At 38.7% G+C, this 19,594-nt stretch overlaps 2 protein-coding genes across 6 annotated transcripts; one reads left to right on the top strand and one right to left on the bottom strand.

Moving 5' to 3' along the window:
* The first annotated feature begins 2,676 nt into the window (after window positions 1-2,676).
* Window positions 2,677-14,356, top strand: g3bp2a (G3BP stress granule assembly factor 2a). Of its 5 annotated transcripts, none has more exons than XM_074629315.1 (13): window positions 2,677-2,901; window positions 5,136-5,254; window positions 5,342-5,423; window positions 5,585-5,758; window positions 6,026-6,116; window positions 6,243-6,348; window positions 6,471-6,651; window positions 7,940-8,041; window positions 9,285-9,387; window positions 9,485-9,544; window positions 9,732-9,863; window positions 9,990-10,108; window positions 11,105-14,356. In XM_074629315.1, exons 2-13 carry the CDS (start codon window positions 5,160-5,162, stop codon window positions 11,384-11,386), a joined length of 1,527 nt encoding a protein of 508 aa, XP_074485416.1. In that variant the 5' UTR covers window positions 2,677-2,901; window positions 5,136-5,159; the 3' UTR covers window positions 11,387-14,356. The 5 variants fall into 5 exon arrangements, with proteins under 5 accessions (XP_074485416.1, XP_074485414.1, XP_074485418.1 ...); XM_074629313.1 differs by having other exon boundaries at window positions 2,693-2,901; window positions 9,990-10,117; XM_074629314.1 differs by lacking the exon at window positions 2,677-2,901 and adding an exon at window positions 4,442-4,462 and having other exon boundaries at window positions 9,990-10,117.
* Window positions 14,357-16,149: 1,793 nt separating this feature from the next.
* Window positions 16,150-18,928, bottom strand: LOC141765289 (uncharacterized). Its single transcript, XM_074631348.1, has 3 exons — window positions 18,584-18,928; window positions 17,124-17,189; window positions 16,150-17,020 (listed from the first exon to the last, which is right to left on the bottom strand). Exons 1-3 carry the CDS (start codon window positions 18,645-18,647, stop codon window positions 16,542-16,544), a joined length of 609 nt encoding a protein of 202 aa, XP_074487449.1. The 5' UTR covers window positions 18,648-18,928; the 3' UTR covers window positions 16,150-16,541.
* Between the last annotated feature and the right edge of the window lie 666 nt (window positions 18,929-19,594).

The raw sequence follows: 19,594 nt of genomic DNA, 5'->3' as shown, positions 1-19,594 counted from the left end.
TGGTGCATGAATTGTCTACAGTCTACGGCTTCACCCAAAGACACAACTCTTTTGAACACTAGGTGGCACTCAATATCCAGACTTGTTACAGTGGGGCCTACACCAGTGACAATACTACTTACATCATCAGGAACTATGTATCCCCATTGTTAAATGTATGTAAATTTGTATCAAAGCACAATTCTTCTTTGATACAAAATTAACTGCATAGCAAACAAGGCAATGGGGCAGCAGGCTTTGCTCCGTAGCTGAGCCCTCACTGTGACCGACTTAATTCATACATTTGCCTGATCATTGTGCCATCTATAAGACTGACAGTTTGTGTCATGGTGATAAAGTTGGGATTATTTATTATCATTCGATGCAACTGGGAAACTTGAAAGCAGCTCCCATGAATGGGTCATATTGACTTATTTTGAGGGACAGTTTGATAAAGAAGAGCTATATTTCACTATATGATTAAGTCTCTTTACCTGCAATGACTATTCCTGAGGTGACATGACTTATAGTTTCATGAATGTGGTACAGCTTGGCATTCTTTTACCAGTGCTTCTATGTTTTGCATTTTTGTGATAATCATGTTGACATTTACGTAGATTTACTCAAAACCACATAAGTGACATGTATTTAACTGAAATCCATATTCTGCATTTCTATTTCACAACATGGGAAAAATCTAAATCTGCAGTTCTCACTCAGTGTAAGAATATATTAAAAATATTATCTCAAGTCATAAAACAATTCCCTCTTCTTGTTGCTATCCTTCCACTGCAGCACAACAAGTAAATACCATCCAGGGAAACAGAATGAAGGAATTGCTACTAAAAAGACTGTAACTTTGTAAGAGACACTTATATCCTGACTTTTTATCACAAGTAAATCAAGCTTAAAAAACGCTGGATCCTACATTTTTTATGATGCAACTCAAAAGCATCTTTCACAAGGCCCACCTGCCTTGGAAATGCCCACTTCTTTCAAATCCCACACCAAGTTTGTAAAACATGTCTTTCTGTTAAAATTGTTAAACTCAAACCAAATCTGAGATAACCCTGATGACATCACCTGGGTTATGATGTAACTATTTTCACACGTTATGGAAATAAGAAAGTTTACTCCGGCTGGTGGGCGGTGCTTGGTATTTCCTCAACTTATCTCAACATGGCTGCCGGGTCTCAAATGTTCTCATTTTACAGCAAAACAGTACACTACAAGATGTTTCTGAAAACATTTGAGGCGAGAAATAGGCATTACAGTAACCGAATATTGATTAATATTTCATCAGCGCTGCCTAGTTTGACAGTGCCAGTGATTGACAGCTGCTCAGAGACGGCAAGGCTCGGCGCTGATTGGTTGTTTTGTTTTTCCGGTCTGAGAAATCTTGCAGGTGGCATTAGGAGCACCTGACGACACCAGAGGCACATCATATTTTTTCAGATTACCTGTCTCAAGCACTACTGTCAGGATATAGTGACCGTTTTATAAGTATAAAAGTAAAGCAGTAAAGACAGCGCAGTGCATAAAGACATCAAAACCAGGCTGGGAAAGGCTCAGGGTGCCTTCTCCCAACTCTGTTCCATCTGGAGGTCCAAGCAATACCTTAAAACAAAGATGCTTTTGTACAACGGCAATGTCAAGTCCGTTCTGCTATATGGCTCAGAGAGTTGGCAAGTGATCAAAACCGATATGAGGAGAGTGGAAATTTTTCACAATGGATGCCTCAGACGAATATGCCAGATCTTTTAGCCAAACAAAATCTCCAACCACCAACTGTACAAAAAAAATGGTAGCCGGAGCATCTCCAAGGAAATTACACACAGACGTCTGAGATGGCTTGGCCAAGTGCTGAGAATGGAGCAGGACCGGATCCCGAGAGTCACCTTAAGATGGACACCACCAGGCAAAAGAAAACCCGGGAGGCCTAAATCCACCTGGCGCAGAACTGTGATACAGGAGCTGGACAAGATGAACCTGTCATGGGGAAAGGCCCAACATGCTGCCAAGGACAGAATGCAATGGAGAGAGTTTATGTCCCATAGGGGATGAAGAGGAGTGAGTGAGTGAGTTATAAATATAAAGTTTTTTTAATCATATTTGCTCGATTTCTACCCACTGCAGGTTACAGAAAACAGAAAACTGACAGTAAAGATAAAATAAGATAAGATAAGATGAACCTTTATTAATCCCCAGAGGGAAATTCAGGTGTCAAAGCAGCAAACATCAGCAAACAGAGTGAAACACAGGAGAGGTAAAGGTATACAAAAATTATAAAAACAATAATAGAGATATAAAAGATACAGAGTGAATGGGTGAACATAGTGTGTGCAGTCCATCAATAAATAAATGTAGTATGTGCAATAAATAAATGCAATATGTACATATGTGCAGTCTATAAAGTGGTATATAGGATGTATAGTGTAAAGTAAGTGTAAACTAAGTACAGACTCAGTGAAAGCAGGCAGAGAAAATTATTGAATGGTCTTGAAGTCATAAATAAAAAGGAGGAGAAAAAATAAACCTCCCATATGGTAACACAAGTGTGCTGATCAATACTACTACTACAGTGAAGTGTTTTTTAGGGACAGCATTAGTAGAAAGTTTGGTGGGCGTGGCTACGTGTGTTGACGTCATAATGTATGTTGCCTAGTGTAAACAGGTGATTGGCTGACTCTTAGTGATGGGGGTTTCCTGCCCCAGACTGCAGGGGCTAAACAATAAATACAACCTATCACTTTAAATCTTCAATCTCTGGTACAGCAGAGATCATAAACTCTTATAGTTAGAGACGAGAGGAGGGAAATATATCACCATTAACACCGGGGATATCTCAGAGCACTTTACAGCCGGTTGCTCACAGATATCTATTACACATAATTCTGTCTACATAGATAGCTCTTTCATAAGGTAAGTCCTCCCAAAGCTAGGCTACATGACGAGCTAACTGTACTAGCTAATGTTAGCTGCATTGTCTGGTGAAAACCACGACTTACTCGCTAGATAGGCACTAATCAGTCAAAGTTATAATACGAGGTGTGTCAATACTGCACAAATAAGTCACATTAGATGTTTAGTTGTTGTTAATTTAGAGTGTCAAATGTGCCTTTCTTTGTTTCTTTGAGCTAGCATAACTTGTTTCCCTGATAATGGTTCAGTCAGTGTAAGTTAGGGGTAATTTATCTTAAAGTTTTAGTAAACTTTATATTACCTACGGGTTGTAATTGATTATAAATAAGTAGTTTGATGTCCATTTGTGGAGCCTCTCTTGGCACAAAATGGCTTTAGTGGTGCAGTTCTGCTATCACCAATGGTAACCATCGTGATGTGTGCTCGATGGTTTCCACCGCTCACAATCATCACTAAGTTGTGTTTATGTGATATCATTAATACAGCAGGCTTACATCCTATCAGGTGTTCATTTTCTGTGTTTTACCGACAATACCAATGTGTTTAAATCTGTTCCCCCCGCACATTGTAACAGTGACAGCCAGGTGAGAGAAAAAAACGACGACGCCACAAGTTAGCTTTGAGCTAATGTTAGTTAGCTTAGCTGACTAGCTAATGTCGCAAGCTTGTGGCTTCTTCTGTGTGCTAAAGCTAGCGTTAGCCGTTTTATTTTTTTCACTTTTAGTTTTTATTGATGTTTTTTTCCAAGGTTATACACATATATCAACAACATGTGTACACAGTCAGACCCACAAACAAAGAAAGGGAGCAATACACACACTAAGGACTCGTGTTTGTGAGCTACACTAACATTATTCTACACATTATCATGTCTTTTCACACTCAGTTGTCCTTTCTGCTGTTTTTGGTTTTGGAATAATGTCCATTTCTCCCACTTCTTCTTCCATCTGTGTTTCTTGCAGTCGTAAACGATGTGTCAGCTTCTCCATTATGTATATTTCATCTACTGCTCAGTGTTAGCCATGTAACATGACAGCAAAGAGGCCGGTAGTTTAGACTCCTTTATTGTTTCTTAACAGTCTAGATAATGTTGAGCTAGCTGACAGTGTGGATGCACAGTTTCTAGACCAGGATACATACGATGCAAATAGTGAATCCGTCCTGTCATGTGGCTAATGAAACATGCGACAAAATGTGAGGAAGTGTTGTTAGCATGGACATGAAAGGCCTAACTCGTACAGTAGGCCACTTATCTACAAAAAGGGGATGCACACATGTGTCTTAACACAATCTAATGTGATGTATACTTCGTAAAAGTAGGATTTTAAAGTAGTAAAGTTCGTTTCCGCCTGCATCAGTCGCTTCCCCTTTTCTATCTATCTACAGCCGGTTTCCCCTCTTTGTCTCATTGGATGAACGTGATGGCGCAGTTGTGTGTTAGCCAGCCAGCTAGCTAAACAGTCAGCTGTCTTGATCCTGCTGTAGGATTGATGTGGGTCAGATGAAAACGTGGGCCTAATGAGACAAAGAAAGTGAAAGGTTGATCTGTTTCGAAGGAGAGGTGATTCACCTTTTTGTACTTCCTGTACTTGCTACTCAAACACATCAGTGGTTGTTTACTTGAGGTACAGCAAACATACACGAGGACTAATATGGACTTCCTTAAAATGGCCTGACCTCAAATAATCCATACAGCAGCAGTCTGACTGACTGAGCTTCATTTATCTCCTACACTGCAGTTGCCAATAAGTTCAAACCAGTGCAGTCTAATTATACAAAAGCTCTGCAAATAATCCAACCTTTTATGAAAGTTGAAATGTTCAGTTTTGTTTTCAGGTTTGTAAAGGTGTTGCCTTTAACTTTATGGACATTTTTTTAAGGCTGTAGTTTGTATGTGGTGCTGTTGATTTGTATTGTGTTACACAGAGTAATACGATATTAGGATAAAATATTAGAAACCGTTCAGTATAATGCAATACAATTCACCAGCAACACCATAAACTACAGCCTCTAAAATAACCATAAAGTTCAATCATCACTTCTCTTGAACAAAAACTATATAATTCAACTAAAGACTAAATAACCTTTCATGACGGTAGTGTTAATAGCAGGGCTGTAGTATTGGACTGCATGATTTTTTAATTTTTTTTTAGCGTGCTTGATAAACTGCCAAAAGTTTGTGTTACATTTCTGGGTGGTATTATAATTAATTCCTTGTTTATCTTCTGTTTCAGCACTTAATATTGTTTACCAAAGAAATGGTGATGGAGAAGCCAAGTCCCCTGCTTGTAGGGCGGGAGTTTGTGAGGCAGTATTACACACTTTTAAACAAGGCACCAGATTTCCTGCACAGGTAATTACCAAAATGTGATGTGGAAGACACTACATTTGTATGTGTGCTGGTAATGCTGTTTAACGGTCATGTTTGTTGTCCCATTAGGTTTTATGGGAGGAATTCTTCCTACGTTCATGGAGGACTTGACCCAAGTGGGAAGCTGGCGGAAGCGGTGTACGGGCAAGCGGTAGGTGCTATGATTCAATAATGAAGATTCACATTGAAAATAATGTGTAGTAGGTGTCAGGTACGAGATTATTCACAGTGGTGATAAAATAAGTCTTCTTTTTAATGGAATTGAACATTGCACAACATATTTCATTGTTGTCTTGTCTCTGCATCTCTTAGGAAATCCACAAGAAGGTCATGTCCCTGCAGTTCAGTGAGTGCCACACAAAGATCAGGCATGTGGATGCCCATGCCACACTGAGTGATGGAGTGGTGGTGCAAGTCCTCGGCGAACTGTCCAACAATGGTCAACCCATGAGGAAGTTTATGCAAACATTCGTGCTTGCTCCAGAGGTGAGTTCCCCTCTACCTTTCAGTACTATTAACAGACATTGAGGTTGAGTGATAATTACAGTAACATAATTACTTCCTAATATTTATGGTTTAATAAATGGAAATGGAAATTTTGGACAGAGCTGGTAACTGGAGATCAGTTACTGTTGCTGTTATGAAATTACTCACAAAAGAAGAAGATATTTGAGTCACCAGTGTGCCCAAAATATGAATATCATTGGCTTTGATTTTTAAAATGGACACTGTTTGCATGATTAATCTCCTTAGGGTTCGGTGGCAAACAAGTTCTACGTCCACAATGACATCTTCCGTTATGAAGATGAGGTTTTTGGAGACTCTGAAGCTGAGCTTGATGAAGGTAAGGTGTTAACAAATATCCAGACCTTGTTTTCTTATTTGTGAGTTTTTAGTCCATATTTTCATGGTTAAATGTGAGGGTACTAATGTAAATAATTTCCAAATTGTTTTGCTTTCTCTCACTAAGAATCAGAGGAGGAGGTTGAAGAGGAGCAAGAGGAGAGGCAGGCATCCCCTGAGCCACTTCAAGAAAGCCCCAACAGCACCACCTATTACGAACCTCACCCTGTCACGTATGCTAAAACTTCATCATATCTCAATGATATATATTCGTGCGTTTCTTGCATGAATGATTTTGCATTTTTAAACTTGGTTTATCTGTGGAAGTGACCGTGTGCTGATTTGTGCTCTGTAGTAATGGAGTAGAGGAGCCCATGGAGGAGCCCGCTCCAGAGCCTGAGCCCGAGCCTGAACCAGAACCCAAAGTAGAGGAGATAAAGCCTGAAGTAGATGAGAAGGTTCTGGAAGAGATGGAGGAGAAGGCACCGTCACCGGCCCCTGTGGAGTCCCCACCAAACACCCAGGAGCCTCCCAAGGTAAGACCGATGTGTCTCTATGTGGTTTACTTTCTCAGTGGTTTCCTTGAATAAGATTATCAGGGGCCATAGTAATCATATTTCTCTGGATCTTAGTGTATCTAAACTGAAGTGCCAAATGATCCTAAACCTTATGTTCTTTGATATATCAGCAGTGCTACATATTGGGCCTCGGCAATAAAACGATAGCGTCAATAACAATAAGGAAATTGTTCAATAGAATGTTTGACAGTTTCACTTTCACTTTGGTTTAGGTTTACATCGGCCACCTGTGTGTTTGTGCCACTAAACGGGCTGTACGGTCCATGTATGCTTTGATAGTTTGTTTATTGAACTGAATCCAAAGTGGCAGAACCGAGAAAAAATGACCCGCACATTCGCCCAGCTAACGGGGCTAAGCCAGCTAGCATGCTACAGCTGACAACGACTGGTGCTCTGCGAAAACGTTATGGACTCCAGAATTCAATTTCCATGCGTGCAAATACTGAACAGAAGAAAAATACACGGCAAAAAAAGTAACACATGGCCAGTTTTATCCTGAGATATTTAAAGTCTAATTGTCTTCAATATCTGCAACATAAATTATTTTAATTTCTCTCTGAAATTAGAAAATCTTTAAAATGTATCAACTTTTTAAACATCATATTTGTGAGCAAAGTGAAAACATGTACAGGTTAATGATTTCACTTTGAAAATATCTTGATATAATGTGGATTATTTGTAAAATACATAGGCCAAGTTTGTCATGATTTTTTGCAGTGTACCGAATGGTTAGGGACGAGTACACGTAATGTTAGTTAATTTTTTTGAATTTTTTAAACAAAAGTCTGGCCATATCTTACAAATTGCACCGTTTTTAAATCCAACCCTATTTATCCTGATAATTATTAAAATAGGTCATTAAAAATTATCATTAATTATTGATATCATCTGCAATGAAACATTTTATTTATTTTTATTCAGTATTTTGAAAATACTGTATGATGAAAATATATATATATATATATTTATTTATATATATATATATTAATTTATATATATTATATATTATATATATAATATATTATATATATATATATTATATATATTGTCTTATGTATTAGAATCTCAAGTTGCATAAATTATCAAAGCAATTTTGTGATGCAGAGTCTAGTAGCATATTGCCCAATCCAACAGAGATTTCCGTGATGGCTTTAACATGCCCAAAAATTCACCTACTAATGTTATAGTGAGGTGTTGTGTATTAGTGGTTATTGCTGTTAACAATGCATTACTGCATCCCTCGCAGACCTTCTCGTGGGCCTCAGTGACCAGTAAAAACCTGCCTCCTAGCGGCACAGTCGCCTCCTCTGGAATCCCACCCCATGTTGTTAAAGCTCCAAGCTCACAGGTAACCAGCTATAGAATCTTTCTAATAAAATGAATTGTTGGAACACATTAGAAATGGGTTACTGTATAATAGTCTACCATAATGTTTATTTCAATCATACACTGCATTAAGGATTACAGGATGGTAAACCGCAGCAGTAGATGAAGTTTGTGTGAGGAGCACCTTTGACCGAGCTGAATGCTGGTTCATTTTGTGCAACGCCTCTTCTGTTCTGCAGAGTTTAGGAACATTTAGGAACAACAGGGTTTGCAGTTTTCAGACCGTAGTGTCCCAAAAACCCACAACATAAGAAATTCACTGTACACATGTACCAGGCAGGGGTAGGTTTTCTGAAAAGGGTTTCCAGGACTTTGTGAAAGCATGTTGTAGCCCATCTCATGATTTCAAGACTTCCTCAGATATTAAAAGTTTTTAATGGATGATTTGTACTGCAATTTCGACTTGCTTTGGCTATATAAAAATATTGGCTATTGTCAACTACAGTTGAGTAGATAACCGTGGAGGAAGTGAAACCTATGATTGGAATAGTCACTCTTATGACTCTTCCTCACACTGGGCTCACTTTTATAGTGAATTAAATAGTGCAAATAAACTATTCCCCATTTTTCTGGGGACCCCCTGAAACTCCCTCAAGGGCACTTGGGGGTCCCCGGACCCCTGGTTGAGAACCACTGACCTAACCAACCCATCCAACATAGGGCTGACCCCTGCCCAACCCTACTTCTCTTTAGTCAAACTTAAGGCGTTGTTTAAAAGATAGCGGACTTCTGTTAAAACCCAAGATTGGTGAGGAAGGTCTATCGCAGGCTGCGGTATATAGTGACAGTTAACGGACATTGGTCGAACCAATACAAAGCAGAGGCAGCCTTAAGTGGTATAGGTTGTTGACGCAAATTAAAACCAACAACAGAACAGATGAGAAATGTGAAATATGGAGTTGCTGAGGAGTCATCATGAATTCTAATCAAACCTTAAACTTACAGCTTGAATATTATTGAGCAATATACAATACAAATGAATGATTTCACAATAAAATGGATAAAGGGGACAACAAAGGCCTCAGAAAGAAGTTTTTAATTACCCAAAGCAGTTGGAATAACGGCAAAGTGAACTGAATGACTCGAGACTAAAACGCATAACCAGCTCAGGCGGGGTGACCCTAAACTGTTTCTCTGGAGCACCATGTAAAAGCAATGATGAAAAGGATGTATGGTTGATTTAGTCTTTTTTCCCCCCCACACAGCCCAGAGTTGAAGCCAAGACGGAGACACAGACGGCACCTCTTCGGCCCAGAGACCAGCGGACACGCGACAGACCAGCCTTCATTCCGCGGGGTCCCAGGCCTGGTAATGCCAACACTCGTTCCCCAGAATAAGGGTTTATCACTTTTTTAGCTTTTCATTTGGTTTATTCTTACGACCTGCACGTCTCTGTCACTATTAGATGGTGTTGCATCTTCGGAGTCACAAACGGGGAAACCACACTTGAGTTTTGTTAACAAAGGTAAACATGACCCTTTTAAGTCACATGTAAATTAATCTAAATCCCTGTTTCTTGATTATTCTTTGATTCACGTCACCATCGTCACGTGGTATGGGTTTCACTTTCTAGATGCAGTGACTTTTACTTTCTTGGATTATGATGCAGATGATGCATGTGAGCTGATCTGATGTGTTGTTCTGACCTGCAGGTAGTCGGGGAGAAAATGAATCTGGTGACATGGACAGCAGGCGGATCGTGCGGTACCCAGACAGTCACCAGCTTTTTGTTGGAAACCTCCCGCATGACATCGACGAGAGCGAGCTCAAAGAGTTCTTCATGAGTATGTTTCCTCGAAAAAAGCAACACTTTGTCAATACGTTTTCCATGTAGGGTAAAAATCCCTCAAAGCTGTTGTTTGAGTGGGAAAAAGTATTAAATTATTACACTATCTATTTTTTTCCTGCAGCATATGGAAATGTTGTGGAGCTGCGGATCAACACCAAGGGCGTTGGTGGGAAGCTGCCCAACTTTGGATTTGTGGTCTTTGACGACGCTGAACCTGTTCAAAGAATCCTGGGGGCCAAGGTAGAAGGGGCATGTATTCAAATTTCATTACCCACTTTCATTCATTTGGTGGTGGTTTGGTGACACACATTTCTACAACTAGTCTACATTTTGACACAGTATGGATAAACCCCCACAGGAAATACCCAAAGCTAACATTTTTAAGAGTTATAATACATATTTAATGTTTGTTTGACATGTCAGTAATGGATATCTAAGGCTCTGTTCAGACCAACTATAACTTTAAAGTCCAGAAAAATAATTTCAATCATTCCGAAGTCAGTGAGTGATTGTGATTTGCATAAAACGCACACAATTCAAATGATTACGAAATAAATGATTGCAGTTTTAATTAAATATTTTCTTTGATGAAAAATAAATAAGTAGTTTTAATTATGTATTATAAGCTGCTTAAAGCCAATTTTCGGAAGTTAAACGGTCTCTATTATCTATTTTATATTGCTGTGAAAACATCTCCTTCAAAAACGGTATTTATTAAAGTTTCTCGTTTTCCAAGATTACATTTGAACACATCATAATGTTATAATTTACCGTCATCTGATGGTCATTTGTACTTTGAACACATCATAATGCAGCTCAATTGCACCTCCATTAACATTAGCTGTTAATCTTGCCGTATGACATATTGCAGCAAAAGAAAAGTTGAACCAGGTTGAACATTTGTGCAGGACGAGCCTGCGTTTTTTTGTTTTTTTTGCCAGAGGTTCCTGCGTTACTGCCCCCACTTCAACACCTTACTGGCCTCTTTCAAATGAATGAAGGGCTGCGTGTTTTCATGTAGGGCTTAAGTTGGTCTGAACAGCCTTAGAGGTGAAATAGTTTCACTGGCAGGGACACAGAACTTGTCTGGTCAGACCAATGTGACACAGTGGTGCTTACATGGACAGATTGACAAACTTGTGTGTGCAAACCAGTGAATGATGTGGGTTGTGAAATTGATTGGTGAAATATCCAGTGCTGGTTCCTCCCGTAGTGACCGTGCTTTTCTCCCTGCAGCCCATCATGTTCCGAGGCGAGGTGCGTCTGAACGTGGAGGAGAAGAAGACGAGGGCGGTGCGTGAACGAGAGACCCGCGGCGGAGGAGACGACCGTCGGGACATGAGGCGCAACGACCGGGGCCCCGGAGGTTCGAGAGGCATCGTGGGAAGCGGAATGATGCGAGAGCGTGACGGGAGGGGACCACCACCTCGAGGCGGCATGGCCCCCAAACCTGGCATGGGCTCCGGAAGAGGCTCCGGTGGCCAGGGAGAGGGTCGCTTCACGACCCAGCGCCGCTGAGAAGAGCACCACCTGCAGTGTGGAAGTAGTACCGTGTTCTTCATCTTCAACCGTTCTCGTTAACGAAAAGAAATCTTCATGTATAAACGTATATATTTGTTTTTTTTTGTTTTTTTTTTTCGTTTTTTTTGTTCCCTCTTTGCTTTGGAATGTGACACAGCCTGTCAACCGTTGTTTGTGAAATAGACAAAACAAAATAAGCAAACAAAAAAATTTGTTTATCAGTTGTGAGCTGAGCATCCTTTTCGGGTATCTCAAGAATTCACAAACTTTAATTTGTAAATTTGTGGAAAAAAGGCGAACCAACCAGGAGTAATCTGCCACATTAGGAGGGACTGATGAGACTTTTAACTACGATAATACAGCCCATCATTTGGAAAAGAGATTATATGCCTTGACTTAACTGGGGCGCTGCTTCACGAAATCCCTCTATTGCACATTTTATATGGTAGTTTTCTGCCCGTTACTGTTGGAAAAGAGTGAGATGCAAAAATTTGTGCAGTTCCAGGGGAAAAGCTTGCCTTTTACTTTTTCCTTTTTGAGAGACCACTGCTTCAAAATTGCATAATGCACTCATCAATATGCACTAATGGGTACTTTTGTCGTATTACATTGACATCCATGCTCGGAATGCAGCTGGAGAGACCTGTTTTGTCTCAAAGCGATACGACTTTCCGGGGCAGGCCTCGCTCACAGCCCGTCTGCTGTGACCAATGTACTTTTCACACTTTTGACCCAAAACTACGCTTCAATTACTGCTGGATGGACAAGATGATGAGCAAATCTACATTATATTTTTCCTCATTTATAAATCAAATAAAAGCTCAAATCCTGGACTTTCACCAAATGAGTGGCGGGACAAAGGATACACAAGAAACAAAGTTGAACAATAGAAGAGTGGTGTAATGATGGCGGCTTGCTCTGTTTTTTTTTTTCTTCTTTTGATTCTAAGTTTTTCTTCATGTTTTTCCCTGCCAGCTAGACCGCGAAACTGGGATGGACAACACCTTTCCCTCCCTCTTCCCTCCCTTCCTCGCTGAAGTGCGGAGTAACAGAATAAATGTACAGCAGAAATCATAGTTTACTGTATGTTTTGTTTTCTGTGTATATTTTCATTTCTCTCTCTCTCGACTTGATAAAAGCATGAATGGTGCCTTCTATTTCACCTTTTCCAGTCTTACTAAAGCGGTTTGAGGCTTTCTGCCTCCTAATACGGAGCTGCTCATTTTGAACTATTGTTTTTGGGAGCAGATCGGAAAAAAAATTGCAGTATTCACAAGTTTTCATTTTTTCAGGTGCATATTTCATTTTTTCCATACTGTTTTACTACCTAAGATGATCTGCTGTGAGTTTTGTACATTTGTTTTGTATCGTGTCTGTTTGTAGAGACAATAGGTGCCTCCAGTTCTGTTGTTAAATGGTTAAGAGGTGCATCTGAAGAACAACCCCCCACCCCCTTGAAACTCCCCCAAACAAAAGGTACATTAAAGATGGTGGCAGTGAAACGCTTGCTCCTTGGTTTAACAAGTCATAGCTCGAACCAACCGCGATTACAGTGAACTTACGGTTTGCAGTTTGGAAATGTCTCACAATGTGATCCAGATTCTGTTGATCCTTCCTTTCAGTCTGACCATAGTTTTTGCGACTCATGGTAGCACTCGGGTTAATCCCTGGACTCAAAAGTTGTCAGACTGTTCTTTTCTCAGCAACAATTTTGTAATGATCTGTGTGGGTGAGCTGGCCGTCGTTCCAGCCTACAGACTCTAGCAAATAATTGTGCTCACTTTTCTAGCCGTTTATGCATTTGTATTTTCATAATGCTGATTATTCATTGTGCTTATTTCTACTCTTTTTTTTTTTCCCATTCAAAGCAAGTCTGATCTGAATGCCATACTAGTCGTCTCTCTCTTGTCCTCTTGCTTTTTACCACTCGGTAGGGAGGGAAGACCTTTTGGTTTCAGCTGGAAAGGAAAACATGATCTATTATTTTTTTGTTATCTTGCACTGAAATGGGAAGTGAAATCGATGTAGCATTTTTCTGGACAAATATACTAATGAGGTCTTCCTTGTCTGGCGGTATTGCACTATTTACAACATTTCTGGGACAATCTGTAATTTTGAACACACAAGACTCCAAATTTCTCATCTGGCAGTGAAAAAATAAATTGTTATTGCTCATCTTGTTAGCCGCATGAAGTAATATTTGCAGTTAAAACAAGATTTGATGTACCGACGTGGCATATTTTATGTAGTTTTCCACAGTAATGCTCGGCTACTCTCCCTTTTAGTAGTTGAGATTAAATATTCTCAGATGTGAGATTAGTTTTCAATAGAGAGACTCTTAATTTTGACCTAATATTACAGAAAAATTGCAGCTCTTTGGTCCTTGAATGTTTTTAACAGACGGTGTCTGCTGGGTGCCTCTACCCCGAATGTTTATTTGTCAGGTAATTGCTTAACTTGAGCACTTGACTGCAATCATACTTTTTACAGCAATGGTCAATGAAGAGGGTGACGAAGAAGAGCCATCATGCTTTCAGACCAGTTTGTGCTTTTTACATCATAGTAGTGGTAAAATGTTTAAGGATATCAATTTACAGTTGGATAGTTCTTCTTTTTCACTGAGGTTTTCAAAGACCCTCCCTTTTTTTTCAAACTTTTAAAAAGGATCCTTAAAAGAGAGAAATAAAAGCTGTAATTTAATTTTCCTGTGGTTGAAGATGCAGTAGAGCGGATCCTCATTGTGAATCATTCCAGTCCTTTTTGAATGGAAATAGAAGTACCTTCTTGGCTTTAGCAGGTGTGGTAAACAGTTGGCTGCCATCTTAATTTTACTGTGTTTACCCTTTACTTGTTGCTAGTTCAAAAGTGTTGCAGGTGGAGAATCTTTTTTTTCTTCTTTTGTTCTTTTTTTTCCTTTCTATTTTGAATGTGTTGGACTTAACATACAATAAACTACTGATATCAGCACCACTCATACCGTTTGTCATGTTTACAGGTTCCTCCTTAAAAGAGATTTAATAACAAGCTGTTGCACGTTGATGAGTCAGTAATCAGTAACACAGGTAGACGTCAGGCAGGTTTTGTGGTAAGGGAGCTCCTTGCTGTGGTGCAGACTTGACAGCTGAAGTTGTTGATGCAGAGAAAACTTCCAAGAGAATTATTTGTTTTTATCTCAATCATTTTGCACTTCCAGAGACACGTTTTGGTTATATTCTGATTTTTATTTTGCAGGCGTGACACTTATTTATCATTAAAGGGGCGCTCCAGTACGACGAAGTATTAGGGCCAAATTGAGGGAGGAAAAAAATTTGAGATTTAGAGAATAAAGTCATAATGTTACGAGAAAAAAAGTTGTACTGTCATACTATTTCAAGAAAAAAAAGTCGTAACATTATGAGAATAAAGTCATAAGTTTCCAAGAAAAAAAATCTTAATATTACGAAACTAAAGTCATAACTTTACAAGAAAAAAAAGTTATTTCCTCCTCCACAAAAGAGGCTATTTCCCCCAGGTCCGTGTGGTTCTTTCTTCGGAATAAACGCAGTTTCTTGCACAATCTTTTCAAAGTCCTGATTCTTATGATAATGTGGTGCTGATGTGCTAAAAGATTAAGAATTTCATTGTGAAACTTATACTAAAGTATGACTTGACAAGATGCTCCACATTCCTCATTTTCAGACAGGCTCTATTTCCCCTCTAAAATAACACGTAAAATTACTACTTTATGAACTTCTGACTTTATTCTCATAATACTATGACTTTTTTCTCTTAAACTTCTGACTTTATTCTCGTAATATTATGACTTCTGGTTACATGTCATTTTTAGTCCGACTCAGTCTGTTGTATTAAGTCTTCTGTGGCTCCAGAAAAGCTTTTCAAGTCTTGATGAAATCCCAGTTTGGAGTTTTGAAGATTACAAATTTATACCTCAAATCCCGTGTTACAAACTGAGGGTGTGAACTTTGAAATATGTGGGTGTTTACCAAGCAGGGAGGGAAACCGTTGGATTTGTAGATCCAGTGCTTTTGTACCTTGACTCATACTAAGGACTAAATGTCAGGATGTATCAGTTTGTTTTTAAATGTCTCTCCCAAGTCCCCCAACGGGATGGAAGTGTAATACTACAGCCGTGTTTCCACTGCATGGTACAGCTTTGCTCGACTCGACTCTAACTCACTTTTGGTACGAAGTCCCTAGCCGTGTCTCCACCGCAGATAGTGCCCCATCAGTGTAGGCGGGTTTCTCATCTGATCGTTGTAGCGGGCGGCGCATTAAACTGCCGTGACATTATCTTCAACAGGACACTCGCTGAATCATTTCATCGGCAACCAAACAGAGAAACGTCTGCACTTTGTGTTGTACGCCGTAGTGTACGGTGTAGTTTTTCGCTTTTAACGGTAGCATGACTATTTAAAAATGGTGGGTTTGTGCAGGATGTCCCGTTCGCGCTATTGACGATTCTCTCTGACCAATCAGTGGTCTGCTGTGTTTTAACTCCAACTTCTAGTATCGGCTCAGCTCGCTTGGAACCTCGACCGAGGTGGTACCAAAATGGAGTGGTTCTATTGGTACCATTCATAACTTTTGGTAATGGAAATGCAAAAATAACAATGTGTAATAAACTGAACTGAACTGAACTGAACTGGACTGAACTGGACTGGACTGCTTGGTGGCTACGTGCCATAAATTGTTGGAGTATCCCTTTAAAGGTTCTCGGCGACTACTATTAACGTGATGGAGCGATGTTTTTATGAGTCCCCGTTTTATTTGCTACATTCCAGCATAATGGTTGCACATTATTTAACTGATCTACAGGTGGTGGTAACATGTCACGAAACACACTAATGCACCAACAAAGGCAATGAAGAAGAAGGCTGCGAGCGAGTAAACATGGATGTAGAAAATGCAGAAAACATTTAAGAAAAATCAGCTTTGCAAATTCTTTATGAGGAAGAAATTTATTCAACATGTTTGTTGTACACAATTTTTGTTGGTGAGTACACTGAAGAAAACCCCACATTGCACCTTTAAGATCTGAGATACACCATTAAGCTGGAAATTAACAACTGCGTGCATTTGTGTGAATTCTTAGTTATTCATTTACAATCGGTATGTTGAAAGGATTTAATCAGTTTCATCTTCCAGCGTCTCTTCAGTCACCGTCCTCTTCAGATGATGTTTCACTTGATGTAGATTGAGACCTTTGAGCCAGGGGGGGACCTCTTTGACTTCCTGTTGGGTTGCGTTGAGGAACCACTTGGAGGCGTTTGTCTCTCTGAAGATCCAAGAACCACTGAGGAGCTGGGAGAAAACCAGATGCACCAACAGGTGAGTGTGGAGGAAGCTGACCTTGTCCATGCACATAATAAGATCCTCCTCTGACTGGATACTGGAGAACGTAATGAGGCATGATGGGCTGGTAGAGGACATGAGGAGGAGGCGGAGGAGGTGGAGGAGGAGGAGGAGGAGAAGGAGGCGGAGGAGGCGGAGGAGGCGACAGCTTCTGTACTGGTTTATCAACAGAGATGGGAGGTGGAGGAGTGGTGTTCAAAGGATCATCATCAGGAACAACCTCACATGGAGGTCTCTCATTTCTTGTATCAGCAGCAACAGTTTCTTTCAAAAAAGACCCTGAGAAAATAAAAACAATACAAATATGATGTAGCACCACTCGCTCAGATCAACCATGTGAGGATCTCAACTTGTAGTGTGGAGACATTTATTCACGTCATACCTTGTTTGCCTTTTCCTGAAGCTCCTGGTTGATAGTTGGCGAGGTTACGCCTAACAGGAAGAGCTCCTTGATGAAAAGACAGATTATTATTATGGATGCAAAACCGAACCGTAAAAAACCCAAACCGTTCAATGACGTACAAACCGAACTGTTGCACCACTATTAAATACAGACCTGCTAATTATTTGATGAGGTGCCGGAGACATAGAAGAGGCAATTATCTGAACATAAGCCTACTTGACCATAAAGTAGCCTGCCATATTTCATGTGTAAAATCAGTGTTTTGACTTTATACTGTATAATATATATATATCTTTATAAATTAATCAGTCTATCTATTTATATTATTTATATATTTTGGAGTTCAAACACATTAGAAATGGTTGTTTTTCTTCTCCCTAATGTGAAAAACAAACCATGACCCAAAAACTGCAGACCGAACAGTGGGCTTGTTGTACCATTGCACCACTTATTATTATGTCTATTAATTTCACTATTTCATAGGATTGATAAATGAAAGGCCATTACCAGGATTTTAGAAACACTGAGCTCATGAGTCTAATTACCCCCCTCACCTAGAAAATTAAAAATAGACTTTGAACATTTTTAAATTAATACATTTGATTTATTTGAATGTTCTCAACATTTTATTCATTCAGTTAACTGTTCATAACATAAAATAAATACATTTAAAAAGAATAATAAAATGGAATGAATACACTAAAATTACAGTAAGTTAAGTTAAGGAAGATTTAGCAACTCTCCACCGGAATTATATTTCTGGCAATATGTAGAGGACATGCATGAGGGTTTCTAACTACAGGACTAAACAGCCATGTCAGTATGTGCCACCACAGATGGACACCAAAAATAAAACTCAATTTCTTTTCATTGTTTGGATTTTGTTTGGACATTTTTTTAATTCAGATTCAGCCTTTTTTTACTGTTAATTTTTAATAAATAATAACTAAGGATGCTTTCCAAACTTTGTCTTTGATTGTTGAATATTTAGTCATAGATATTTAATGTTAAAGATACAATTTGAAGACTTGATACCAAGTTTTCAGAGGCTTTAAATGTTCAGTCATATTCTCTGTAGATTTTTATTTTCCAAGTATGAAGCTCTAAATGCTACATCAAAGCCCTCTCTGCGGTGCAAGAAATAAAATGATAGTGGGGAAATAGTTAATGCTTTTTTATTTTCTTAAAAGTCAGAATCTGACTCATCAGAGTCATTATATTTAGTCTGAAAATCCTGGAATCAGCCTACAAAATAGGTATAATTTATATTCCCTGCAGGTTTCTAAACCCCCAAATTCCAGGAAAAGAGTACTAAAGTAAATCTACCATCTATCCGAGGACATGACCTCAGAGGTAAGGTCATTAAAACATCTCTGTCTTCTGTCCAATATGTTATTCTAAATAATGTGTTAAAGATCAATGGCTGAAACGAGTCTTACCTGAGTTTTGTATCTGTGAGCACAGAAGGAAAATCAGAGCTGCGGTCGTCATTATCAGGTCCATCGCTGACAGAAAGTGTCTCCTGAAGACCCTCCGACAAGCTTTTTAAAATGAGGGGTGACTCCTTATTTGTTTTATTAATTCATTTGTGTTATGACTCAGGTGTTGAATCACATTGTGTCTACACTGTAATTATCATTTATATACTGTATTGCATCGCTTTATCAACAGAATCATAATTACTTTAATTACTGAATGAATCAGCTTGTCTGTATTTTTCTTAAGTGAATTACTGATTGAATCAGCTTGTCTGTATTTTTCTTAAGTGAATTACTGAGTGAATCAGCTTGTCTGTATTTTTCTTAAGCGTGGAGAAACAAGGTGAACTGAGGAACCGTCTAAGCTCAGCTCATGACCTCACTTAGATCATATAAATATTTGTTCCATGTTTAATTTATGAATCTATAAAAACATAGAAATTAGAGTGCTCCAACACTGATTATATTGATCAATAATATTTTGACACAGGACCTCTCTACACAACAGTTCACTGCCTTATAACAGTTCACCTTATAACAGGTCACAGTGCACTTTAACTTGAGTATTTCCATTCTACGCTACTTTATGCTTCTACTCCATTACTCCACTGCATTTATTTGACTTTTATAGTTACACTACTTTTTTACATAAAACAACATATGATATGCTTATATGACATGATAGAGTAGCCTACTACAGGGGTTCCCAAACTTAAAAATGAATAAATAAATAAAACTTAAAAAATAAGATTCCAAAATGTTAGATATGGTTATAAATTATATTTATATAATTATTATAATGATAATAATTATTATAATTATTATCATTATAATAATAATAATAATAATAATAATAATAATAATTATTATTATTATTATTAATAATGATAATAATGATCACCATCATCATCAAATTTTAATTAATTTTTTAATATTTTTTTTTCACTAGTCTACTATACTACTAATCTACAG

Source organism: Sebastes fasciatus, chromosome 3 (genome assembly GCF_043250625.1).
Source record: "Sebastes fasciatus isolate fSebFas1 chromosome 3, fSebFas1.pri, whole genome shotgun sequence".
NCBI classification, from domain to species: Eukaryota; Metazoa; Chordata; class Actinopteri; order Perciformes; family Sebastidae; genus Sebastes; species Sebastes fasciatus.
Note: the sequence above shows the minus strand (reverse complement) of the source record. Positions and strands in the feature narration are given on the sequence as shown.

Coding starts and splice junctions, on each gene's coding strand:
- g3bp2a (XM_074629313.1), top strand. CDS start 5,160: ATGGTGATGGAGAAGCCAAGTCCCCTGCTTGTAGGGCGGGAGTTTGTG. Junction 6,652..7,939: donor ACACCCAGGAGCCTCCCAAG/GTAAGACCGATG, acceptor CATCCCTCGCAG/ACCTTCTCGTGGGCCTCAGT. Junction 8,042..9,284: donor TTAAAGCTCCAAGCTCACAG/GTAACCAGCTAT, acceptor CCCCCCACACAG/CCCAGAGTTGAAGCCAAGAC.
- LOC141765289 (XM_074631348.1), bottom strand. CDS start 18,647: ATGGACCTGATAATGACGACCGCAGCTCTGATTTTCCTTCTGTGCTCA. Junction 17,190..18,583: donor CTCACAGATACAAAACTCAG/GTAAGACTCGTT, acceptor CTTTTCATCAAG/GAGCTCTTCCTGTTAGGCGT. Junction 17,021..17,123: donor TTCAGGAAAAGGCAAACAAG/GTATGACGTGAA, acceptor TTATTTTCTCAG/GGTCTTTTTTGAAAGAAACT.